The sequence below is a fragment of the Leucoraja erinacea genome, chromosome 36 (assembly GCF_028641065.1).
Source record: "Leucoraja erinacea ecotype New England chromosome 36, Leri_hhj_1, whole genome shotgun sequence".
Classification (NCBI taxonomy): domain Eukaryota; kingdom Metazoa; phylum Chordata; class Chondrichthyes; order Rajiformes; family Rajidae; genus Leucoraja; species Leucoraja erinaceus.
The window spans coordinates 1,345,656-1,367,500 of NC_073412.1; the positions used below are offsets into that span (position 1 = coordinate 1,345,656).

Below are 21,845 nucleotides of genomic sequence, written 5' to 3' on the forward strand. Positions count from 1 at the left end.
TAGAACCCACCCAGACCCGGCCTTGCCCAGAGCCTGGGACTCTGGCCATGACCGTGGTGCTCACCAGCTCCGACATCGTTGCGGACTGAGCAAGCTTTGCCATTCTTAATTAGTACGGATGCCAGGGGCTACGGGGAGAAGGCAGGAGAATGGGGGTGAGAGGGAAAGATAGATCAGCCATGATTGAATGGTGGACTAGACTTGATGGGCCGAGTGGCCTAATTCTGCCCCTAGAATTATGACATCCTTTTCAAAGAACATGCTTCAAGGAAATGGGGAGAGAGAGAGAGAGAATGTGTAAGAGAGGGAGAGGGAGAGGGATGGGCAGGAGGGCAGTTGTCCAGGTGCCCAGTCCACATAATTTACACACCAATACCCACACCATACTCGGACGGTGTTACAGCCGAGAGGTTCCACTTCCCACACGTTAGCTGGCGGAAGTCTTGAAATACGACGGAATATTTGTCCCAGGAGGGAAATTGCCGACAGTCGTGAAAACACAAAAACACAAAATACACGAAGCCTGACATGACGTCTGTAATAAACAGCACACGTGGATGATGGTGAGCTAAGTCTAGATTACTGCCAACACCCACCTTGTTCACTAATGCCCTCAAGGGAAGAACGAACATCAGCGGTCCTTGCCTCTGCTGTGTGAGTGGACGTCAGCACTTGTGGAGGCAGGGGCAATGAGTGCGGGGGTCACTGCTGATGTCCTTGCCCTCTGGCCATTGTGCCGGACAAGGAGTCGGTGCCAGGTGTATGCAGGGTGTGGCCTGAGTGGGGTGGGGGGTGGGGTGGGGGGGGGGAGGAAGGAATGTGTGTGTGTGTGTGTGTCTTGTCACCCTCTCATGGTGAAGCTGCCGGCTGTGGACTGACCTCCCCTCTCCCTCCCTCTCCCCCCTGCAGGACCAACTCTGACTCTGCTCTGCACACCAGTGCTCTGAACCCCAGTGCGCAGGATGCCTTCATGGGAGGGGGCCAAACCTTCTCTCAACAAGACCGACGTCACGGTGAGTTGACCACTGGTGGCCATGGGGCACGGACCCACAAGGGCTCCCTGGATCTGGCACGCACTGCCCCGAGTGGGTCGATCAGCTGGCTGTCTACTGCTTTCGGGGCCAGGGACATCCATGGGGTCATTGATGTACTGGTGTAGCCTAGATGGTTCCACTGACTTCCATTGGTCTCTGCATCTCGTCTTGACACAGACAGGGCACACAGTCACCAGTTGCCCCAAACACCGGCCACCGAATGGTGAACGAGGTCTGACTGACCTGGACGATGACACGTTGGCCTGGCTCGCCTCGACGGAGCTGCAGGTCTAAAAGACCTGATGATCAGTGGGTCGAGCCACAGCCTCACAGCGCCAGGGACCTCGGTTCAATCCTGACCATGGATACTCTTGGTGCGGAGTTTGCACGTTTTCACTGTGACCGCGTGGGTTTCCTCCGGGTGCTCTGGTTTCCTTGCACTTACCAAAGACGTGCGGGTTCGTAGGTTAATTGGCTTCTAGAATTATCCCCTGGTGTGTCGGGAAAAGAGGGATAGCATACAACTGGTGTGAACGGGCGTTCGAAGGTGAGAGTGCATTCGATGGGCCGAAGGGCCTGTTTCAACGCTGTGTCTCTTAATTAAACTAAACATTGAATGGAGAGAGAGTCAAGGTTCATGATCTCAGGGCAAGAGATGTCTGCGCTCAGCGGTAGAGTTGCTGCCTCACAGCGCCAGAGACCCAGGTTCGATCCTGACTACGGGTTGGTACATTCTCCCCGTGATCTGCGTGGGTTTCCTCGAGATCTTCAGTTTCGGCACATTAACACCATCCTACACACGCCAGGGACAATGTACATTCACACCAAGCCAATTAGCCTACAAACCTGTACGCCTTTGGAGTGTGGGGGGAAATGGAAGATCTCGGAGTAAACCCGCACAGGTCACGGGGAGAACGTGCAAACTCCGTATAGACAGCGCCCGTAGTCGGGATCGAACCTGGGTCTCCAGCGCTGTGAGGCAGCAACTCTACCGCTGCGCCACCGTGCCGACTGTTGAAATGTTCAAAGACTTTGCTGCACGCTGGAGTTTTCCCCACATCACCAGCAGCCCGGAATATCCTCGGTCAAATGGGCTGGATGAGCGCCAAATAACTAACGGAACGATCCCACTTCTGACACCATGTTGAACGTGATCAAACTCACACAGTGTGGTTAGAATCCAAAGTCTTTTATCAGCAACTCTACAGAGGTAACTTCATCTCAGCATGTATAACTAGACTAAGAGCGAGAGAGAGAGAGAGAGAGAGCTCTCTCATAAGCCTGTGGACAGAGCCACGTTATGAGTGATACTAATCTACAAGGGTGCAGTGAGATTGTCCACTGGTCTCTGGCCCACGACCCAGTCTGATTGTCTTCTCTTTGCTTCTACAGTGAACTATTACGATGAAATGGACAGTCTGGGAGAAGGTGAGTTCTAGACGGCATGGTTTTGTCTCGAGCTTACCTGCAGGCTGAAGGTTTGTGAGCAACGTATGGGCCTCTACCGTGAGGCCAGGAACCTCTGCTGTGGTGGGCTCCAGGTTCTGAGCTTACAGTAGCTGCTGCTGTGTAACCTGTGGATAAGCTGCTGGGCTCTAGGGACACGTGTTGGCTGCTCGAGATCCAGTGTCTGAAAGGTCATCCACATCGAGGGGGACAACCAGTGGAGCAGTCACCAAGCAATGCAGATGTGGGCAAACTGAATTCAGGTTGATGGCCTGTATTAACATAGACAATGGGTGCAGGAGGAGGCTGTTTGGCCCTTCGAGCCAGCACCGCCATTCATTGTGATCAAGGCTGATCGTCCCCTATCAATAACCCGTGCCTGCCTTCTCCCCATATCACTTGACTCCACCAGCCCCTAGAGCTCTATCTAACTCTCTCTTAAATCCATCCAGTGACTTGGCCTCCACTGCCCTCTGGCAGGGAATTCCACAAATTCACAACTCTCTGGGTGAAAAAGGTTTTTCTCATTTCAGTTTTAAATGGCCTCCCCTTTATTCTTAGACTGTGGCCCCTGGTTCTGGACTCCCCCAACATTGGGAACATTTTTCCTGCAACTAGCTTGTCCAGTCCTTTTATAATTTGATATGCTTCTATAAGATTCCCTCTCATCCTTCTAAATTCCAGTGAATACAAGGCCAGTCTTTCCAATCTTTCTTCATATGACAGTCCTGCCATCCCGGGGATAACCTCGTGAACCTACGCTGCACTGCCTCAATAGCAAGGATGTCCTTCCTCAAATTAGGAGATCAAAACTGCACACAATACTCCAGATGTGGTCTCACCAGGGCCCTGTACAACTGCGGAAGGGCCTCTTTACTCCTGTACTCAAATCCTCTCGTTATGAAGGATTGTTGTTAGATCACTGAGGATAGATGAGGATGGTCAGCATCTTTAACTTAGGTAGGGGATGGGACAGGGAAGGCGGGGACAGTTAGCTGAGGGACAACCAAGTTACATTGAGGAGCCAAATTAAGTCTTCTGCAATGGTGGAAAATCTGGACTTCAGCAGAGAGACCTTCCTGCGTGTGGCGTGCCAGCCTAAAGTTGTAGGTCAACTTGATCTATTAGTTTATGCATGTCGGGTTGATTGCATTAGTCGAAACAGGGTGGACCAGGTGAAGGTTGCAATCTCCCACCCCAGCAGAGAGATATGTGTTTAAGAAGGAACTGCGGATGCTGGAAAATCAAAGGTGGACAAAAATGCTGGAGAAACTCAGCGGGTGCAGCAGCATCTATGGAGCGAAGGAAATGGGCAATGTTTCGGGCCGAAACCCTTCTTCAGACCCAGCAGAGAGATATCTGGCTGTCTTGGTCATTTCAGCGATGTCATGCCAGGTTCCCACGGTTAATTACATAAAGTACACTCTTGTAAATGACATAAAGTACAGGAGATGATTTATTATTGTGCTCCCTGTAGACTTCTCAGACGTGAAACTCCCTTCCATCTTCATCGGAAGACAGCTCATCATGCCTTTTGGCAGAGACGTTTCCTATTAATCGATTCAGCAATCGATTAAATATTTCAGTAATCGATTTGATGCTCGATTATGAAATGTTCATGTTATCCTGATCATTTGGTTTTATTTTGTTTCGTTAAAAGGATTTTATTTGTTTCCTACTCTTTTTTTTTTTAATTTCTCCATCTTCATTGCATTATTAATAGATTACTGCTTTTTACTCAGTCTTTTCATTCCCGGTCCCAACGGCGGAAGATAATCTCTTAAAGCTGAACAAGCCTTTGCCAAAACAGCTGTGGGAAGCTAAGAAGGTGAGTGGCTTTAGCAAACATCTCCGATGTTTGGTCTCATGCATCTTTCTTTTGGACCCCATGTTTCCCTGGTGAAGCCTCTCCATGTCATTCCCACCCCAGTGCTGGTTTCACAGTCACTTCAGGATCTGAGTTTCACACAAAGTAAATTGAGCTAAATGGAGGGGGGGGGGGGGGGGGGGGGGTTGAGGCTGGGCTTTCAGTTTTAATTCCTCTGTTCAGGAGTACGTACTATATTGATCTGTAGGAAAAAACAGCAGATGTGTTGGAAGGAATTGCAGATGTTGGTTTAAACCGAAGATAGACACGAAATGCTGGAGCTGCTTAGCGGGACAGGCAGAATCTCTGAAGAAGGATCTCGACCCAAAACGTCGCCTGTTCCTTCTCTCCAGAGATGCTGCTGCCTGTCCTGCTGAGTTGCTCCAGCATTTTGTGTCTATCTCAGACTATATTAATGCCGGTTTATTAAATGCCGATCTGGGCTCTTCCCTCCTTCCCACTTGCTTCGGACGTTTTCCCACTCCGCATCTGCAGTTCCTTCCTACATATATTGAGAGGGGGTGGGGACAAGACTTGACTTGCTGCGGCCAGGGTCATTCTTTCTCTCAGACCCTCCCCCACGCTGACATTGGGTTGTCCGCTGTCTCATATAAAATGTAACGCTGGCCAAGTTCCACAGTGTTCAGAAACTGCGCATTTTAATCGTCTCCCCTTGCTCTGTCCACCAGGTTCAATCTTTGTCATTGCGCCCCAAGTCCTGTGAAGTGCCCGGGATCAGGTGAGTGGATTTGCCACTTTGTGGTTCTGCCTTCTCTCGTTTTTTTATATATATAACAAAAATAAATTTAATCAATTATTGCGACAATAATATATACAACAGAAAAAATCCCAAACAAATCCACCAGCATAATACAAAATCACACAACTACTGTATCGGAACAAATATTCCTAAATGCTACACTGTTAAACAACTGTGTGACAATCCTTGCCAAGGATACATTCCACCCCCTGCAGTGCCCAGCGATCCCGGAAATCCCCTAGGGCGCCTGTGGACAGTGCGTAGTCCCTCTCTAACACCACCCGGGCACAGATACAACCCCGGGCAAGGGGCAGGCAGCCGGCTCGGATGGCCAGCTTGACCAGGCCAAAGATTGCACTGTCTTGTAGTGTACTCTGATCAAATCCTTGACCACTTGATGATCATTGGGAAATTGCCTCTACAGATGGTTTAATAGGGATGACGGTCTTTCCATGTGGTTTTGACGGTGCTGTTCCCCCCCCCCCCCCCCCGCACATATCTCTCCACCTCCACTGACGGGGTGTAGTATATTCCGTGCCCCACCTCACGCTGCCTAGGCAAGGCCAGCCATAATCAAGGACCAGTCTCACCCCGGTAGTCCAGCATCTCTGGAGAGAAGGAATGGGTGACGTTTCGGGTCGAGACCCTTCTTCAGACTGAAAGTCACTCCAGAGATACAGCCTGACCCGCTGAGTTACTCCAGCATTTTGTGTCTATCTTGGGTTTAAACCAGCATCTGCAGTTCCTTCCTACTCACATCTCGGACACTTGTGGACGTGGCAATGTGGTGTTGAACTCAAGGTTGTGTTTTTGTTTCTCGGTCCCAGTATCTACCCGTCCCAGGACCAGAACGCCGGCTTGTCCCATTTCCAGGGCTCGCTGAACACAGGTGGCTCGCTGCCCGACCTCACCAACCTACACTTCCCATCGCCACTGCCCACCCCGTTGGATCCCGAGGACAACCCGTACCCCAACATCAGCGGAGGCAGCAGCACCAGCAACCTGGCAGCCACCATGACACATCTGGGCATCAGCAGCTCTCAAGGTGAGAGGAAACATCCAGCTGTGGCTCCCGGTTCATGGGCCCTGCTCCAGTGAACCATGGTGTCGGGGATACCTTGTTATAGACGAGTGGGTGAACACTAGTGTCCACTGGTGGCCCCTCCACCTCCTCCTGGTATTCTAGTTCCTTGACCGGGGCTTTGACCAGCGGCTCGCCGTGGGTCAGTGTTGCCCTTTGTCTGCCAACCATGCGGTTTCTCAGCGTTGGGTCATGTGATTTTGAACGTGATTATTCAACGTGATTATTGAACACGCCAACATCAAACGTGGACTTTTGAACAAGTGAACATTGCATGTGCAGGAAGGAACTGCAGATGCTGGTGTACAACGAAGATAGACACAAAGTGCTGGAGTAACTCAGTGGGACAGGCAGCATCTCTGTTCAATGTTGACATGTTCATCTAGAGACGCTGCCTGTCCCGGCATCTTCGGTGTGAACAATGAATAAGCAAAGATGCTGCCTCGTTCGTCCACTGAGTTATTCCAGCTCTTTGTGTTGGTTTTTGTAAACCAGTAACAGCAGTTCCCATTGTGTATGTGTGAGTGTTGAAGGCGTGAATGTTGAAGGCAACATGTTGAGTGCATGTTCTGAAGAAGGGTCTCGACCCGAAACGTTGCCAGTTCCTTCTCTCCATTGATGCAGCCTCACCTACTGAGTTTCTCCAGCATTTTTTATCTACCTTCGATTTTTTTCCAGTATCTGCAGTTCTTTCTTAAACATGTGGAGCGCATGTTGCTTTCCCCGTCGCACTAAGCTGATGATTAAATCCGTTGTGTGTCTGTTTGTTGCTGCCCAGGTCTGTCGTCCTCCTTGCACAGCTCGCTGAGTAACCCATCCATACAAGCCTCGCTCACCAACTCCATGGTGCCCTCTCCACTGAGCAACCACTCCCTCAGCAACCCACCGATGCAATCGTCTCTGCGATCATCGCTCAGCAACCCGTCTATCCCCACCGCCTTGAACAGCTCGCCACGCCGTCGCCAGACCCCGGTCAGTCCGCTGACCCTCTCGCCGGGCATGGAGCCTCGCAGGTCACTGAGCAAACAGTTCTCTCCAACCATGTCGCCAACGCTGTCTTCAATCGCCCAGGTGAGTCTTCTCTCCCGTCACAGTCGGCTCGGCTGTGCATCGCAGCTCAGTTTATTGTCACGTGTGTAGTGAGCCTTTGTTGTGTGCTAACCAGTCAGCGGAAAGACAGTACATCAATGCATTTATAGTGCGTAGATACATGGTAAGGGAATAACGTTTAGTGCAAGATAAAGTTAACAAAGTCCGGTCAAGCCGTCCACAGTTTACACATAAAGGGAATAATGTTCAGTGCAAGATAAAGTCCATTTACAGATAGTCTGAGGGTCACCATTGAGGTAGATAGTAGTTTACGATTGGTCTCTGGTTGTGTTAGGATGGTTCATTTGCCTGATAATAGCTGGGAAGAAACTGTCTATTTTTCGGCGAGTGCCGGCGTCATTGACTGACATATCAGGGTGGCCGATAGATTTTGAACATTTCAAAATCCAGCGGCAACAAAACAAAATGTTGCGACAGTTGAGGCGTTACCGCGCGTCGATCCGTCGTCACGCCGCGACTTTTGCGGTTACCTGATACATCGGTCAATGATGCCGGCAGTCGCTGAAATAATCTCCAAGTGGGACAGGCCCTTCCCTGAATCTGGAGGTGTGCGTTTTCACACTTCTGCACCTTTTGCCTGATGGAGGCGTGTACCTGTAAAGCTGCAACTCTGTCTCTACACCACCCTTCCTGGGAGAAAGTGGAAATTGTCCCCTGACTTAATGAATCCGAGTTTTAGTTGAGTTTATTGTCACATGTATCGAGGTACAGTGAAAAATCTCACACTTTCATTCCGTCAATGGCTACAGGGAGAATGGGATTGAGTGGGAAAAATAGATCAGCTGTGATCGAATGGTGGAGCAGACTCGATGGGCCGAATGGCCTAATTTGCTCCTATATCTTATGATCTTACAGTCTCCTCAGTTGCTGCCCTGCTGGTTGGGGATGGGGCAGAAGATGAGGGAGAGTGTTCTCTGGGCAGTGGGCTGGAAGGGGGAGAATCCACCCGGTCTAACCCTGGTCTTTGGTCTTGCAGGGAGTGGCCTTGGACACCAGCAGCATGGCGATGGAACACCTGCCACCTTACCCGATCTACCAGCACCTCCAGCAGCCCCAGCACTTGATGCACCAGACTCAGCAAGCACTGCTCCAATCACCAATCTCCACTATCCATCCACTCTCTCAGCCTCTGCCACTCGAGCTGCCCTCCCCCTGTGTAAGTCTCCAGATGTTTAAACATGCTACACATCTGTATTTATCCCTTTATTTATTTATTTAGTATTATTTATTTCGAACAGAATAAAAGAATAAAAAGCAAGTGTGAAACAGCAAACAAAATAACAAAACAAGAATATTTATAGTGTCATAAACATTATCAATCAATAAATTAAATCATACGTGTCCGAAAAGGAGCAGGAAGAAGCCAAAGCTTATTCATTCCCACCCCTTATTCAACTGCTTGTAATTATTTTATACACATTTAGCAGCTATATGTACACCATATGTACACCAGCCACTATATGTACACCACATTATTTACATTTGAACATTAAATCAAATATTTACAAAGCCATAACAAAAAAGAAAAGAAAAAACCCTCATATACTATACAGTATCTTAGTCATATATACAACCCATCACTCTATATCTCATGTTTATGTTTTGGAGATACAGCATGGAAACAGGCCCTTCGGCCCATCAAGTCCTCTATAAAAGGACAGAAGGGAGTAGGAGCAATTAAGTTGGTGTATGCATGCATTTGGTCCATATCCCTCCAAACCTGCCCGATCCATGTAAACCAGCCCTATCCACATTGAAACGTACTGAATAGTGAAAGGCTTGGATAGAGTGGATGTGGAGAGGATGTTTCCACTAGTGGGAGAGTCTAGGACTAGCGGTCAGAGTCTCAGAATTAAAGGATGTTCCTTTAGGAAAGAGACGAGGAGAAATTTCTTTAGTCAGAGGGTGGTGAATCTGTGGAATTCTTTGCCACAGACGGCTGTGGAGGCCAAGTCAGTGGATATTTTTAAGGCAGAGATAGATAGATTCTTGATTAGTGCGGGTGTCAGAGGTTATGGGGATGGGGTTAGGAGTCAAGTCAAGTCACTTTTATTTATATAGCACATTTAAAAAACAACTCTCGTTGGCCAAAGTGCTTTACATTTGTATAAGAATAGTATAACAAACAACAGTGATTCATAGATTAAATACAAACGTCACTACATACATATAGCCCTCGCTCAGAGGATGTCAAGAAAGGCTTGGGAGTAGAGATGAGTTTTAAGCCTCGACTTAAAGGAGGGAGAGATAGATCAGCTATGATTGAATGGTGGATTAGACTTGATGGGCCGAATGACCTAATTCTGCTTCTATCACAAGACCTTATGGCCATGTACTCCGGGCGTTTGTGTGTCCTCTCTCACCCTGTGTGTTCTCTTTGACAGAACGACATCGTGGATAATTTCTTCAACGACCCGTACTTTGAGCAGCAGTTACTGGCCAGTCAGTCCAAGCCTCTGTGCCAGCAGGTAAAGGAGTTTGCCATCGGCAGGCCTGTGGACTACCACAGTTGTGTAGGGATAGCAGAGAATGACTGGGCAGTGGTCCTCACCTGTCACCCCTCACCTGTCCCACCTCACCTGTCCCCCACTCACCTGTCCCACCTCACCTGTCACACCTCACCTGTCACCCCTCACCTGTCACCCCTCACCTGTCACCCCTAACCTGTCACCCCTCACCTGTCCCCACCACCTGTCTCACCCTTCATCTGTCATCCCTCACCTGTCACCCCTCACCTGTCCCCATCACCCCTCACCAACCCCCACTCCGCTCACCTGTCCCCATCATCCCCCACCACACACCTGTCACCCCTCACCTGTCACCCCCATCACCTGTCCCCATCACCCGCCCACCCCTCACCCCACTCATCTGTCCCCCCTCACCCTGTCACCCCTCACCTGTCCCCATCATCCCCCACCCGCACACCCTGTCACCCCTCACCCCTCACCCCCTGTCCCCATCATCCCCCCCCACTCACCTCACCCCTCACCCCTCACCCCCCCCCCCTCACCCCTCACCTGTCCCCCTCACCTGTCCCCCTCACCTGTCCCCCACTCACCTGTCACCCCTCACCTGTCACCCCTCACCTGTCGCCCCTCACCTGTCCCCCTCACCCCTCACCTGTCCCCCTCATCCCCCCCACTCACCTGTCCCCCTCAGCGTAATAGACTAGATGGGCCGAATGGCCTAATTCTGCGTGTCTATATCACATGACCTTATGACCCTGGAAATGGAGCCTGACTGGGATAACCCTTCATGAAGAGTCAATTCTTTAATTGTAAATACCGACAAGGGAACAATTAAAATCTTACTGGTTGCTGGGAAGAAGCTGTTCTTGAACCTGGAGGTCACGGTTTTCAGGCCTCTGCTTGAGTTTAGTTTTGGTTTCAGTTTAGTTTATTGTCATATGTACCGAGGTACAGTGAAAAGCTTTTGTTGCGTGCTAACCAGTGTGCAGAAAGACAACCACTTGTTCTTAGCCCCCCCCCCTCATTCGTGGCTGACCATAGGAGTCTCCAGGGTGCTATTCCCTATATAGAGGACACCAGTGAGTGACTTTGTTTAACGCGGGGAGACTGGTGCACAGACGGCCACCACACGGTCCTTGACGGATCTGGGTCAGGATCCAGTGGCATGGAGTCCAAGACCACCTTGGTTGGGCACCAACCTGGAAGTTCTGTATCTTCTTCCCGATGGTTGGAGTGAGATGAGACGGGTGTATCTCCAAGATTTGCTAATGTCAACAGTGGTTGGTGCTTCAAGTCGGGATTTAACCAGTAATTGGATGAACGCAACACTCAGACTGTGTGTGACCCACAATATTCAGACTGAGCCAAGCATTAGATCCATCTCATCCACCATCTCCTTGCACTGCTACCATCGGGGAGAAAAATCAGGAGCCTGAGAACCGTGACAATAGACAATAGGTGCAGGAGTGGACCATTCGGCCCTTCGAGCTAGCACCGCCATTCAATGTGAGCTCCTTGATCTCCATTGCTGGCTACAGGCCCGTCACTCACACCCCACCCGCTCCCCTCCACTGTAGAACACCATGTGCTGGAGTAACTCAGCGGGTCAGGCAGCATCGTTCTGTCGGCACCCTATACCTGGAGACTCGTTGCATAATTTGTGTATAGTATTGTATACAATACAAAGAATTTCACCGTGACGTGTCTCATTTGATAATAAAGTATCAATCAGGAGATGGGCAGGTGACATTGCAGCTCTGGGGAAAGTCCCAAGCCTACCCCAATCAGTCCAAAACGTCACCTGCCCATTCCCTCCACAGACGCTGCCTGACCAGCTGAGTTACTCCAACACTCGGCGTTTTGTTTCTCGACTCCAGTGCCTGCAGTCTCTTGCCCTCCACAGTAGTGTTGTTTCTCAAGGTTGTTCTGTTCCTCTCCCCCCCCCCCAAGCTGAACCAGTTCAACGTGTTGGAGCGGCCGTCTAGCTCCCTGCCGATGAGCGGGAGCAACTTCTACAACCTGGGCTCCAGCCTTCACTTCTCGCAGGCGGCCTTGCTGGGTCTGAGCGGGAGCTACGGCAGCCTCCAGGACCCACTGCCACAGCTGAAACCCAACCAGTTCTACTCCACCTGCACCGGCAACATCCCCAACATCATCCTGACAGGTGAGCAGCCCCAGGTGTGACAGGTGAGGGAGGGGAGGCTCACGCTGACTGTGGGGAGGTGAAGTCTTGGTGGGAAGATGCTCAGGAAGCACAAATATGCCAAGGACATGCCCTTTCACCCCGACTGAGGTCAGGGGTGATCCGAGAATGACCGACCGGGTGTCCTTAAGAACTTGGGGTCGGGGCAGCGCAGCAGGTAGAGCTGCTGCCTCACAGCACCAGAGACCCGGGTCTTCTTATTGTCCCAGTCTCAGACCCGGTGTACTGACAGTACTGGGTGGGTGATTCATGGTGAGGGGGCTGCTGGTAACATTTGCCAAACTCTCAATCCTTTATCTGTCTCCTTGTAGGTACCTCCTTCTCCTTAAATGTCAAAGCAGCAGAGGGGTAAAGTGTAAAGGAGGTCTGTGGGGCAAGTTTTTTTTTATACACAGAAGGTGGTGAATGCCTATCCCTACGCTAGGCTAAAGGTAGGCTAAGGCTAATCTAAGATAAGCTAATCGAAAACTAGGCCCAGGTAAACTCTTCAGGGAGGTAAGGGACCATCAGGACAGGACAGGATGAGGGTAGAGGTGTGAATTAGCGATGGTCACCTCATTCTGCGCCCGTTCCTCCCCAGGTGACTCGCCCCCCAGCCTGTCCAAGGACATCAGCAGCGCGCTGGCTGGAGTCACGGACACAACCTTCGACACGGACACCCAGTTCCAACTGGACGATGATCTGAAGATGGAGCCGCTGAGCCTGGACGGCCTGAGCATGCTGAGTGACCCGGACCTGGTGCTGACTGACCCCTCCATCGAAGACACATTCAGGACTGACCGCATGTAACCAATGTGCCCGGTGCCTCGCGCGACAGGGTGAGAATGTTTCTGGACACTTGATGAGTGAAGAATAACATTTACAGCAAGGCACCGTTGAAGCTCGACTTATTTTTTTATTCATTAAAGCACTATCCGTTTTGGTTTTTAACTATGTGCATTTATACATCGGTTTAGCTGGGTTACGGCCGATATGATTTTCCGTGTATGCTGTCTGTTGACACAGGAAAGGCCAGTACGTTAAAGACAGGAAATCCTAGTTCTGTAAATGATTGGGGTAGCTCTACATAGTCCCAGCCCGCTGGTGGGAGTTAAAGCTGGGCCAGTCCCACACACTGCCCACCGCATGCCCTCATTCTACCGGGCTCGGCTGGGGCGGGAGTGAGTGCCACAGAACCAGCGGGAGCAGAGAAAGCAGGCAGTGTCCGGGGGTAGACTAGGAGGATGGTTTAACCCCTCCTGATCCTGTTCAATGTTGGCCCACAGTCTCCCACGGCACGCAGGGACCGCTGGCATCGACAGACCCACAACACGCCCTTCCCTGACCATCAGACATCCGCCGGACCTACACAGACCCGCTGACCTTTCATTAATCACTGGGAAGCCACTAGACACTGGGTCTGAGACTGGACACTGGGTCCAAGGGCAGTCACTGGGTCCGAGACACGCCACTGGCCACTGTGTCTGAGAGATCAACGGGCATTGGGTCTGGGGAGAACAGACACTGGGATCAGTGACCTGCCATGTTTATATTGAGGTCAATGGCCAGCCAGTCAGAGGGTCGGTATGGTGCCAGTGGTCACGGCCAGTGGTTGTGGTGCAGTGGTCACGCAGCCAGTGGTTGTGGTGATCCAGGGGCCAGTGGTCAGCCAGTGGTCACTGGTTCTCTAACAACCCCCTGAGGACATTGCAGTTTTGTCTCCCACTGAAATACACACGGATTACCGCAGTAACAAGCTCCAGCCATTATTTTTAATTATGAAATGGAAGGATTTTAAATGATATTACGGGGGGGGGGGAGGGGGGGTGGGGGGAGTGTTTTGATCTCCACTGACCAGTGGCATCTTGCTCACTCCCCGTTACAATATGTATAAAATTTATAACTCTTTATTAGCAAAGCAATTCCTCGATTGTATAGGGAGGAATTTAAATAAACTATCAACGTTACTGATATCGAGATGGTGAAAAAGTATATTTTTAAATGACTATATTGTACAGGTTAATAGATTCTGGATGCCTTAACAGCTGCTTCCTGTTTGTTGAGAGGGAAGGCAGAAGTTTGTACGATGGGCAGCAGCCAAAAGTTTGATTCAAAAGTTTATCTAAATGTTTGGGCTTTCTCACAGATCTTGAATGTCCTTGTGTTTGAGATGTGTCAATATATTGTCGAGTGTATGCAGCTCACTGCTGATCACACCTCGTCATCTGGAGTTCTCAATAACTATTTTTTTAAATAAGTGTGGACTCTTGTCTAATTCTATGCGTTTTGTCCAGAGTAAAACCTTCACCCAAATTGGAGCAGGCAGGCGATGTCTTTATAACAGCCAGGCACTGAACTCGCTGCCTCTAGTACCTGTTATTTACTTTCTGTAAGATAAGCTGATGATGATCTTGCTTCGAGGTGTATTTTATCCTGGCACTTGTCTGACGCCACCGATTACTTTGAGAAGTTAGACGCACACAGAGTGCTGGAGTAACACAGCAGGGGGTCGGGCAGCTGGAGAGAATGAATGGGTGACGATTCTGAAGAAGGATGTCCACCCGATTCCTTTTCTCCAGAGAAGCTGTCTGACCGGTTGAGTTTCTCCAGCTTTTTGTGTCTCTCTCGCATCTCTGGGGAATATGGGTAGGGGACGTTTGGGGTCGGGACCCTTTTACGTTGGTGGGTTGGGTTGTTCACCTTTCACACCCGGACAAATGTTTGGCAAGGCCGTATCCTCAGAAACACCAGTGTCCATCGCTGGGGCAGTCACTGTCCACTCAGATAGCGCCCTCAGCACTTACATGGCGCCCACCCACAAGCACACGCACACCCCATACACACGCATACCCCACACACACGCACCCCATACACACACACAGACCCACACACAGAGCGTGCACATGCACACACACGCACACACACACTCACACACACAAGCTGCGGTCTGAAGCAGGTGCCTTTGTTCGTAAAATCACAGGGACTTTGACCAAACTATACTGTGGCCTCCATCAACAGAACAACAAACTTCAATTTCTTCTAACAAATTATATTTAATTTTCCTCTAACACTTACATTAACCATAACCAAGCCACTCTCTCCTCCTCCAAAGTGTTCGCTATATTTAAGACGGAGTTAGATGTGTCCCTTGTGGCTAAAGGGATCAGGGGGTATGGAGAGAAGGCAGGTACAGGATACTGAGTTGGATGATCAGCCATGATCATATTGAATGGTGCATGGTGCAGGCTCGAAGGGCCGAATGGCCTCCTCCTGCACCTAATTTTCTATGTTTCTATGTGCTGAGAGTTGCATCTGTAGCTTCTAGTAAAGGATTAATACCAGCCAGGTCAATAGACAATAGGTGCAGGAGTAGGCCATTCGGCCCTTCGAGCCAGCACCGCCATTCACTGCGATCACGGGTTATTGCGTCCTGCATGCGTTTTATCAAACGTTTTCTTACACGATGTTTGTTGGAAAGTTTTCATCCCAAACTACACGGATTGGGGAATTTCCGCCTGTCCGTCCTCGATCCCTTTGAGGATCGGATTCTCCCGCAGTGTCCTTGCCACGAACTCCAGCAACTTGGCCAGGCTTATCCTCACCCGGTGTGGCAGGGATGTGGGGACCTTGTCCTTGTCCAGTCCCACTCTGCCTTGCTCCGATGGGAAGTCCAAACACACTGCCCCTTCAGTCACCGTCCATGTTACACCTTCATAAGATAGACACAAAAAACCACAGCAACTCAGCGGCTCAGGCAGCGTCTCTGGAGAGAAGGAATAGGTGACGTTTAGGGTTGAGACCCTTCAGACTGAGAGTGCTTCATAAGTTATAGGAGTAGAATTAGGCCATTTGGCCCATCAAGTCTACTCCGCCATTCAATCATGGCTGATCTATCTCTCCCTCCTAACCCCATTCTCCTGCCTTCTCCCCATAACCCCTGACACCCGCACTAATCAAGAATCTGTCAATCTCCACCTTAAAAATACCCAATGACTTGAGCTCCACAGCCATCTGTGGCAATGAATTCCACACATTCGCCACCCTCTGGCTAAAGAAATTCATTCTCATCTCCTTTCTAAAGGTACGCCCTTTTATTCTGATGCTGTGGCCTCCAGTCCTCGACTCCCCCAATAGTGGAAACATCTTCCCCACATTCACTCTACCCAGGCCTTTCACAATTCAGAGTTAGCTCAGGACATATTCTATCCGCCAGTCTGCCTGCAAGAGTTAATATTGCCTGGACTCTATTAAAACAACGGGGCCCCTGTTGAGGCCACACCTGGGCCATTGTGCACAGGTCAGGTCCACCTGACACCCAAGGAGGTGGAATCCATGACAGCCAAGAGCAGCCAAGGTTCACCAATTTAGTTCCAGGAATAGAGGGTCACAGGCAAATGGGACTAGTTCAGGTGGACATCTTGACCCGCATGGATGAGCATGGCCGAAAGGCCTGTTTCCATGCTGTGTGACCCTATGACTCTTTGACATGTTTTCTGAGGTGGCTAAGTCATCAATCTGGAGTTTAGAACAGTCAGAATGATCTGGGTTTGTAGACCAGTAGTATGGACCTTTTGGGCAGTCTTGGTCCCATCAGTGAGCCTGGCAGGAGACATGCATAGGAAGGAACTTCAGATGCTGGTTTTATCCGAAGATGGACACAAAAAGGCTGGGGTAAAACTCAGTGGGACAGGCAGCATCTCTGGAGAGAAGGAATGGGTGATGTTTCGGGTCGAGACCCTTCTTCAGACCCGAAACGTCACCCATTCCTTCTCTCCAGAGATGTTGCCTGTCCCACTGAGTTTCATGTCAACCTGGGAATGAGTATGGTGACAGGGGCAGGACGTGCACTTTGCCACCTATTATGACCATCCCTTCAGTCATTCAGACAAGCTGGGTTGTCAAGATTTCTTCAATTGTCCCCTCTTATCATTGAATTTTATCAATGTTCATTTTTTTTGTAATTCTTTTAATTTATTCTGACCTCTTGAACTATTAAGTCCCAGTTCCCCATTGTGTATTACCACCTGATCCATTTATTTTTTAAAGTACTGCTAATTTTATTAATATTTACGATTAAATATCTGTTCCTGTGCTAACCTTATGAGTTCAGTTATTGTGGTGTACAGTAATATTTAAATAGGATAAGACTGCGCTGGTGTTATCTTTAGTAAAGTGTCATTTTGCATTCTGTCTTTCAAATAAAATACATTAAATCAAAGAAATTAGTTCATATTTGTTCTTTTTGCGTGTGGTATGTAATGCTACAAATGATTAACAGTTTGGTTTAGTATGTCACATGTACCGAGGTACAGTGAAAAGCTTTTATAGACAATAGGTGCAGGAGTAGGCCCTTCGGGCCAGCACCGCATTCAATGTGATCATGGCTGATCATCCCCAATCAGTACCCCGTTCCTGCCTTCTCCCCATATCCCGTGACTCCGCTATCTTTAAGAGCTCTATCTATATCTCTCTTGAAAGCATCTAGAGAACCTGCCTCCACCGCCCTCTGAGGCAGAGAATTCCACGGACTCTCCACTCTCTGTGAGAAAAAGTGTTTCCTCGTCTCCGTTTTAAATGGCTTACCCCTTATTCTTAAACTGTGGCCCCTGGTTCTGCCCCCCCCCCCCCCCCCCCCACATCAGGAACATGTTTCCTGCCTCTAGCGTATCCAAGCCCTTAACAATCTTTTGTTATGTGCTAACCAGTCAGCAGAAAGACTATACATGATTACAATCGAGCCTTTCACAATATATAGACACATGATAAGGGAATCATGTTTAGTGCGAGTTAAAACCAGTAAAGTCCAATTAAATATAGTTTGAGGGTGATCAAAGAGGTAGATAGTAGTTCAGCACTGCTCTCTGGTTGTGGTAGGATGGTTCAGTTGCCTGATAGCAGCTGGGAATAAACTCCCCGAATCTGGAGGTGTGCGTTTTCACACTTCTGTACCTTTTTGCCGATGGGAGAAGAGAGAGTGGCCAGGGTATTACTCGTCCTTGATTATGCTACTGGCCTTGCCATGGGAATGTCCATTCTTATAATGGACCATAGAGGAGAAGGAGATGTCTGTTGTTGCCGATTGTCCACTGTAACCAAGTAGAGGAGTATCATTCTATAAGTAGTGGGAACAAGGAACAACAGACGCTGGTGAATGGACCAATGGACACAGAGTGCTGGAGTAATTCAGCGGGTCAGGCAGCATCTCTGGAGGACATGGGTTGGTGACGTTTCGGGTCCAGATCCTTCATCAGACACTCAATCTGGAATTGGACATGAATCCAGGTGAGTTGACGGCTGGAGGAGAGTCGAGGATCTGCGCAGTCATTGGTTGCAATCCACAGGTGGCCGGAGTGCAGGTAAGCAGTGATGGTGATGGTGATGGAGATGATGGTAGTGGAGATGATGATGGTGATGGAGATGACCCTTCTTCAGACTGATGGGAGTAGAGGGGGTGGAAGCTGGAAGAGAGATGGACGGGCCAAAGCCTGGCAAATAATAGGTGGGTGCAGCTGAGCAGGAATAAAAGGGTAATTTTCAGATTGGGTCAGTTTAATTTATCGTTACATGTATCGAGGTCCAGTGAAAAGCTTTTATTGTGTGCTAACCAGTCAACTGAAAGACAATACATGATTACAATCGATCTTTTTAATGTATAGATACATGATATTCCCGATGTTGGGGAAGTCCAGAACTAGGGGTCACAGTTAAGGATAAGGGGGAAATAGGACTGAGATGAGAAAATCATTTTTTACACAGACAGTGTTGAATCTGTGGAATTCTCTGCCACAGAAGGTAGTTGAGGCCACACAGTTCATTGGCTATATTTAAGAGGGAGTTAGATGTGGCCCTTGTGGCTAAAGGGATCAGGGGGTATGGAGAGAAGGCAGGTATGGGATACTGAGTTGGATGATCAGCCATGATCATATTGAATGGCGAATGGTGCAGGCTCGAAGGGCCGAATGGCCTCTACTCCTGCACCTATTGTCTATGTTTCTATAAGGGAATAACGGTTAGAGCAAGGCAAATGTTTTCGGTGAAGATGTTGTCTCACGGGGGGGGGGGGGGGGGGGGGCTCCGGCCTTGGCGGGCTCTCGGACAGCCACCACTCTCGGCCAATCGGGGGCGGGCGTTGCAGGGGTATATAAAGAGGCGGCGGGCATTGGACGGATGAGAAGAGAACGGACGGTGGACGGAGCGAGTGGAGAGTGGCCGGAGCGGGCGGTGGCCGGAGCGGGCGGTGGCCGGAGCGGGCGGTGGACGGAGCGGAGAGTGGCCGGAGCGGAGAGTGGACGGAGCGGGCAGTGGCCGGAGCGGGCGGTGGACGGAGCGGAGAGTGGCCGGAGCGGGCGGTGGCCGGAGCGGAGAGTGGCCGGAGCGGAGAGTGGCCGGAGCGGGCGGTGGACGGAGCGGAGAGTGGACGGAGCGGGCGGTGGCCGGAGCGGGCAGTGGACGGAGCGGGCGGGCGGTGGTGGTCATCCAGGGCCATTGAGCGGTCTGCTATACCCGCGGGTCACCCTCCCTCACATTCTGCCCCCCCATCCTCACCCCAATCAAGGCTCTTCTAAGAGCCACCATAAAGAGCTACAACCTCGGGCGGTCTCCGTGGGTCAGTTGGTGCGGACCAAGCGCGGGTGGACCGAGGGAGAGTTCCCGCTACTGTCCAGGCGGGAACGGACTGACCACACCATGAGGCAGCGAGCTTCACCCGGCGGGATCTGAGGACACCCACCCTTGTCCGTTCAAGGCGACCACAAGCGGTCAAAGGCTCTTCCAAGAGCTACAACCTCGGGCAGTCTCCGGGCCGGGGGTGGACCAAGCCGCTGACCACAGCAGTCCTGGGTAGTGAAGACCGATCACCCGCCCGGACCAGTGCGAGCTTCGCCCGGCCGGGCTCTGGCCACTGACCCATGTCCGTCCAACGTGGTCAAGGGCTTCCCGCTGTCGACCACCCCAAAGGGACCAACGTGGTGGTCAAAGTCCCGCCGTCTCCACCCCTCCCTCACCCCCGGCCCGACAAAGGCTCTTCCAAGAGCCGCTGGAAAGAGCTACAACCTCGGCCGGATTCGGTGTCCCGGGCCGGGGGGGTTGACGTGGTGCGGGCCAAGCGCGGGTAGACCAGGGGGTGAACTTCTCGGCCCCACACCCGGACCAGTCTCCGGGGGAGTGGGAGCCACCGACATGTCGCTCCACAAACCACCCCCAGTGTGGGAGAGAGACACACAATGCTGGAGAAACTCAGCGGCTGAGGCAGCATCTGTGGAGATTTTTCGGGTCGAGACCCTTCTCTCCATAGATGCTGCCTCACCCGCTGAGTTTCTCCAGTATTTCGTGTCCACCATCGATTTTATCCAGCACCTGCAGATCTTTCTCACACGCCCAGCGCGGGAGAGATCGCTCAGGACAGTCCCGTGTTACCGGTTTCAGCGTCGAGCCGAACCCGGCCGGGCTCGGAGACACCACCGTCCAAACATGTGCAGGAAGGAACTGAAGATACTGCAGCAGCAGCAGCATCAAGGACCCACACCATCCTGGCCACACACTCATCTCACCTCTAACTTCAGGTAGAAGGTACAGGAGCCTGAAAACTGCAACGACCAAGTTCAGGAATAGCTGCTTCCCCACAGCCATTAAACTTGGCTCGAAAAAAACTAACTGTTTGTTTAGGTTATTGATAGGGACAGAGAGGGCCCTCATGTTAAAATGCTAAATTTAGGCCAGGCCAACTTTGAGGGTATGAGTGAAGTTCTCAGTCGAGTTGATTGGTTTAGTAAGTAAGTAAGTTTATTGGCCAAGTATTCACATACCAGGAATTTGCCTTGGTGCTCCGCCCACAAGCAACAACATGACATATAGTGGCAGTTACGAATGACTCAGAAAACACTAAACATTAATAATAAAACATTAATGATAAAACACCATTGATCAAGCATGTGAACTAACAAAATACCACATCACAGGAAGGCTACAGATTTTTGGCTGTTGAGTAGAGCAACTTGCCCATGTTGACCAAGATCGCCAGACTGATTCCTGGGATGGCAGGACTTTCATATGAAGAAAAACTGGAAAGATTCGGCTTGTTCTCGCTAGAATTTAGAAGATTGAGGGGGGGATCTTATAGAAACTTACAAAATTCTTAAGGGGTTGGACAGGCTAGATGCAGGAAGATTATTCCCGATGTTGGGGAAGTCCAGAACAAGGGGTCACACAGTTTAAGGATAAGGGGGAATCTTTTAGGACCGAGATGAGAAAAACATTTTTTACACAGAGAGTGGTGAATCTGTGGAATTCTCTGCCACAGAAGGTAGTTGAGGCCACACAGTTCATTGGCTATATTTAAGAGGGAGTTAGATGTGGCCCTTGTGGCTAAAGGGATCAGGGGGTATGGAGAGAAGGCAGGGATGGGATACTGAGTTGGATGATCAGCCATGATCATATTGAATGGCGAATGGTGCAGGCTCGAAGGGCCGAATGGCCTCTACTCCTGCACCTATTGTGTATGTTTCTATGACCGGAACCACATCGACACTTGCTTCACCTGGCCCACATCACTGTAACCTCTCCTAGAAACATAGAAATTAGGTGCAGGAGTAGGCCATTCGGCCCTTCGAGCCTGCACCGCCACTCAAAACTCTCCTGTCCAAATGTTTTTAAATGCTGTTATAATACCTGCCTCAGGTACCATGAACCCACACTGTGTGTGAACATTTACCCCTCCCCTAGTGGGGCGCTCCCTCACTAAGCCCCTCCCTCAGTGGGGCGCTCCCTCACTAAGCCCCGTCCACAGTGGGGCGCTCCCTCATTAAGCCCCTCCCCTAGTGGGGCGCTCCCTCACTAAGCCCCTCCCTCAGTGGGGCGCTCCCTCACTAAGCCCCGCCCTCAGTGGGGCGCTCCCTCACT

The 21,845-nt window shown here is 50.5% G+C and overlaps 1 protein-coding gene across 2 annotated transcripts in view; it reads left to right on the top strand.

Annotated features, from left to right (window-relative positions):
• The window catches only part of crtc3 (CREB regulated transcription coactivator 3), a 47,419-nt gene extending 33,856 nt beyond the window's left edge, over positions 1-13,563 (top strand). For both annotated transcript variants that reach the window (XM_055662881.1, XM_055662883.1), the window contains 10 exons: positions 910-1,013; positions 2,427-2,462; positions 4,223-4,308; positions 5,037-5,086; positions 5,935-6,152; positions 6,967-7,259; positions 8,275-8,454; positions 9,683-9,766; positions 11,717-11,930; positions 12,550-13,563. In XM_055662881.1, the coding sequence (XP_055518856.1) occupies positions 910-1,013; positions 2,427-2,462; positions 4,223-4,308; positions 5,037-5,086; positions 5,935-6,152; positions 6,967-7,259; positions 8,275-8,454; positions 9,683-9,766; positions 11,717-11,930; positions 12,550-12,758 (1,474 nt within the window). In that variant the 3' untranslated portion in view covers positions 12,759-13,563. The remainder of the gene's footprint in view (positions 1-909; positions 1,014-2,426; positions 2,463-4,222; positions 4,309-5,036; positions 5,087-5,934; positions 6,153-6,966; positions 7,260-8,274; positions 8,455-9,682; positions 9,767-11,716; positions 11,931-12,549) is intronic.
• The last annotated feature ends 8,282 nt before the right edge of the window (positions 13,564-21,845 follow it).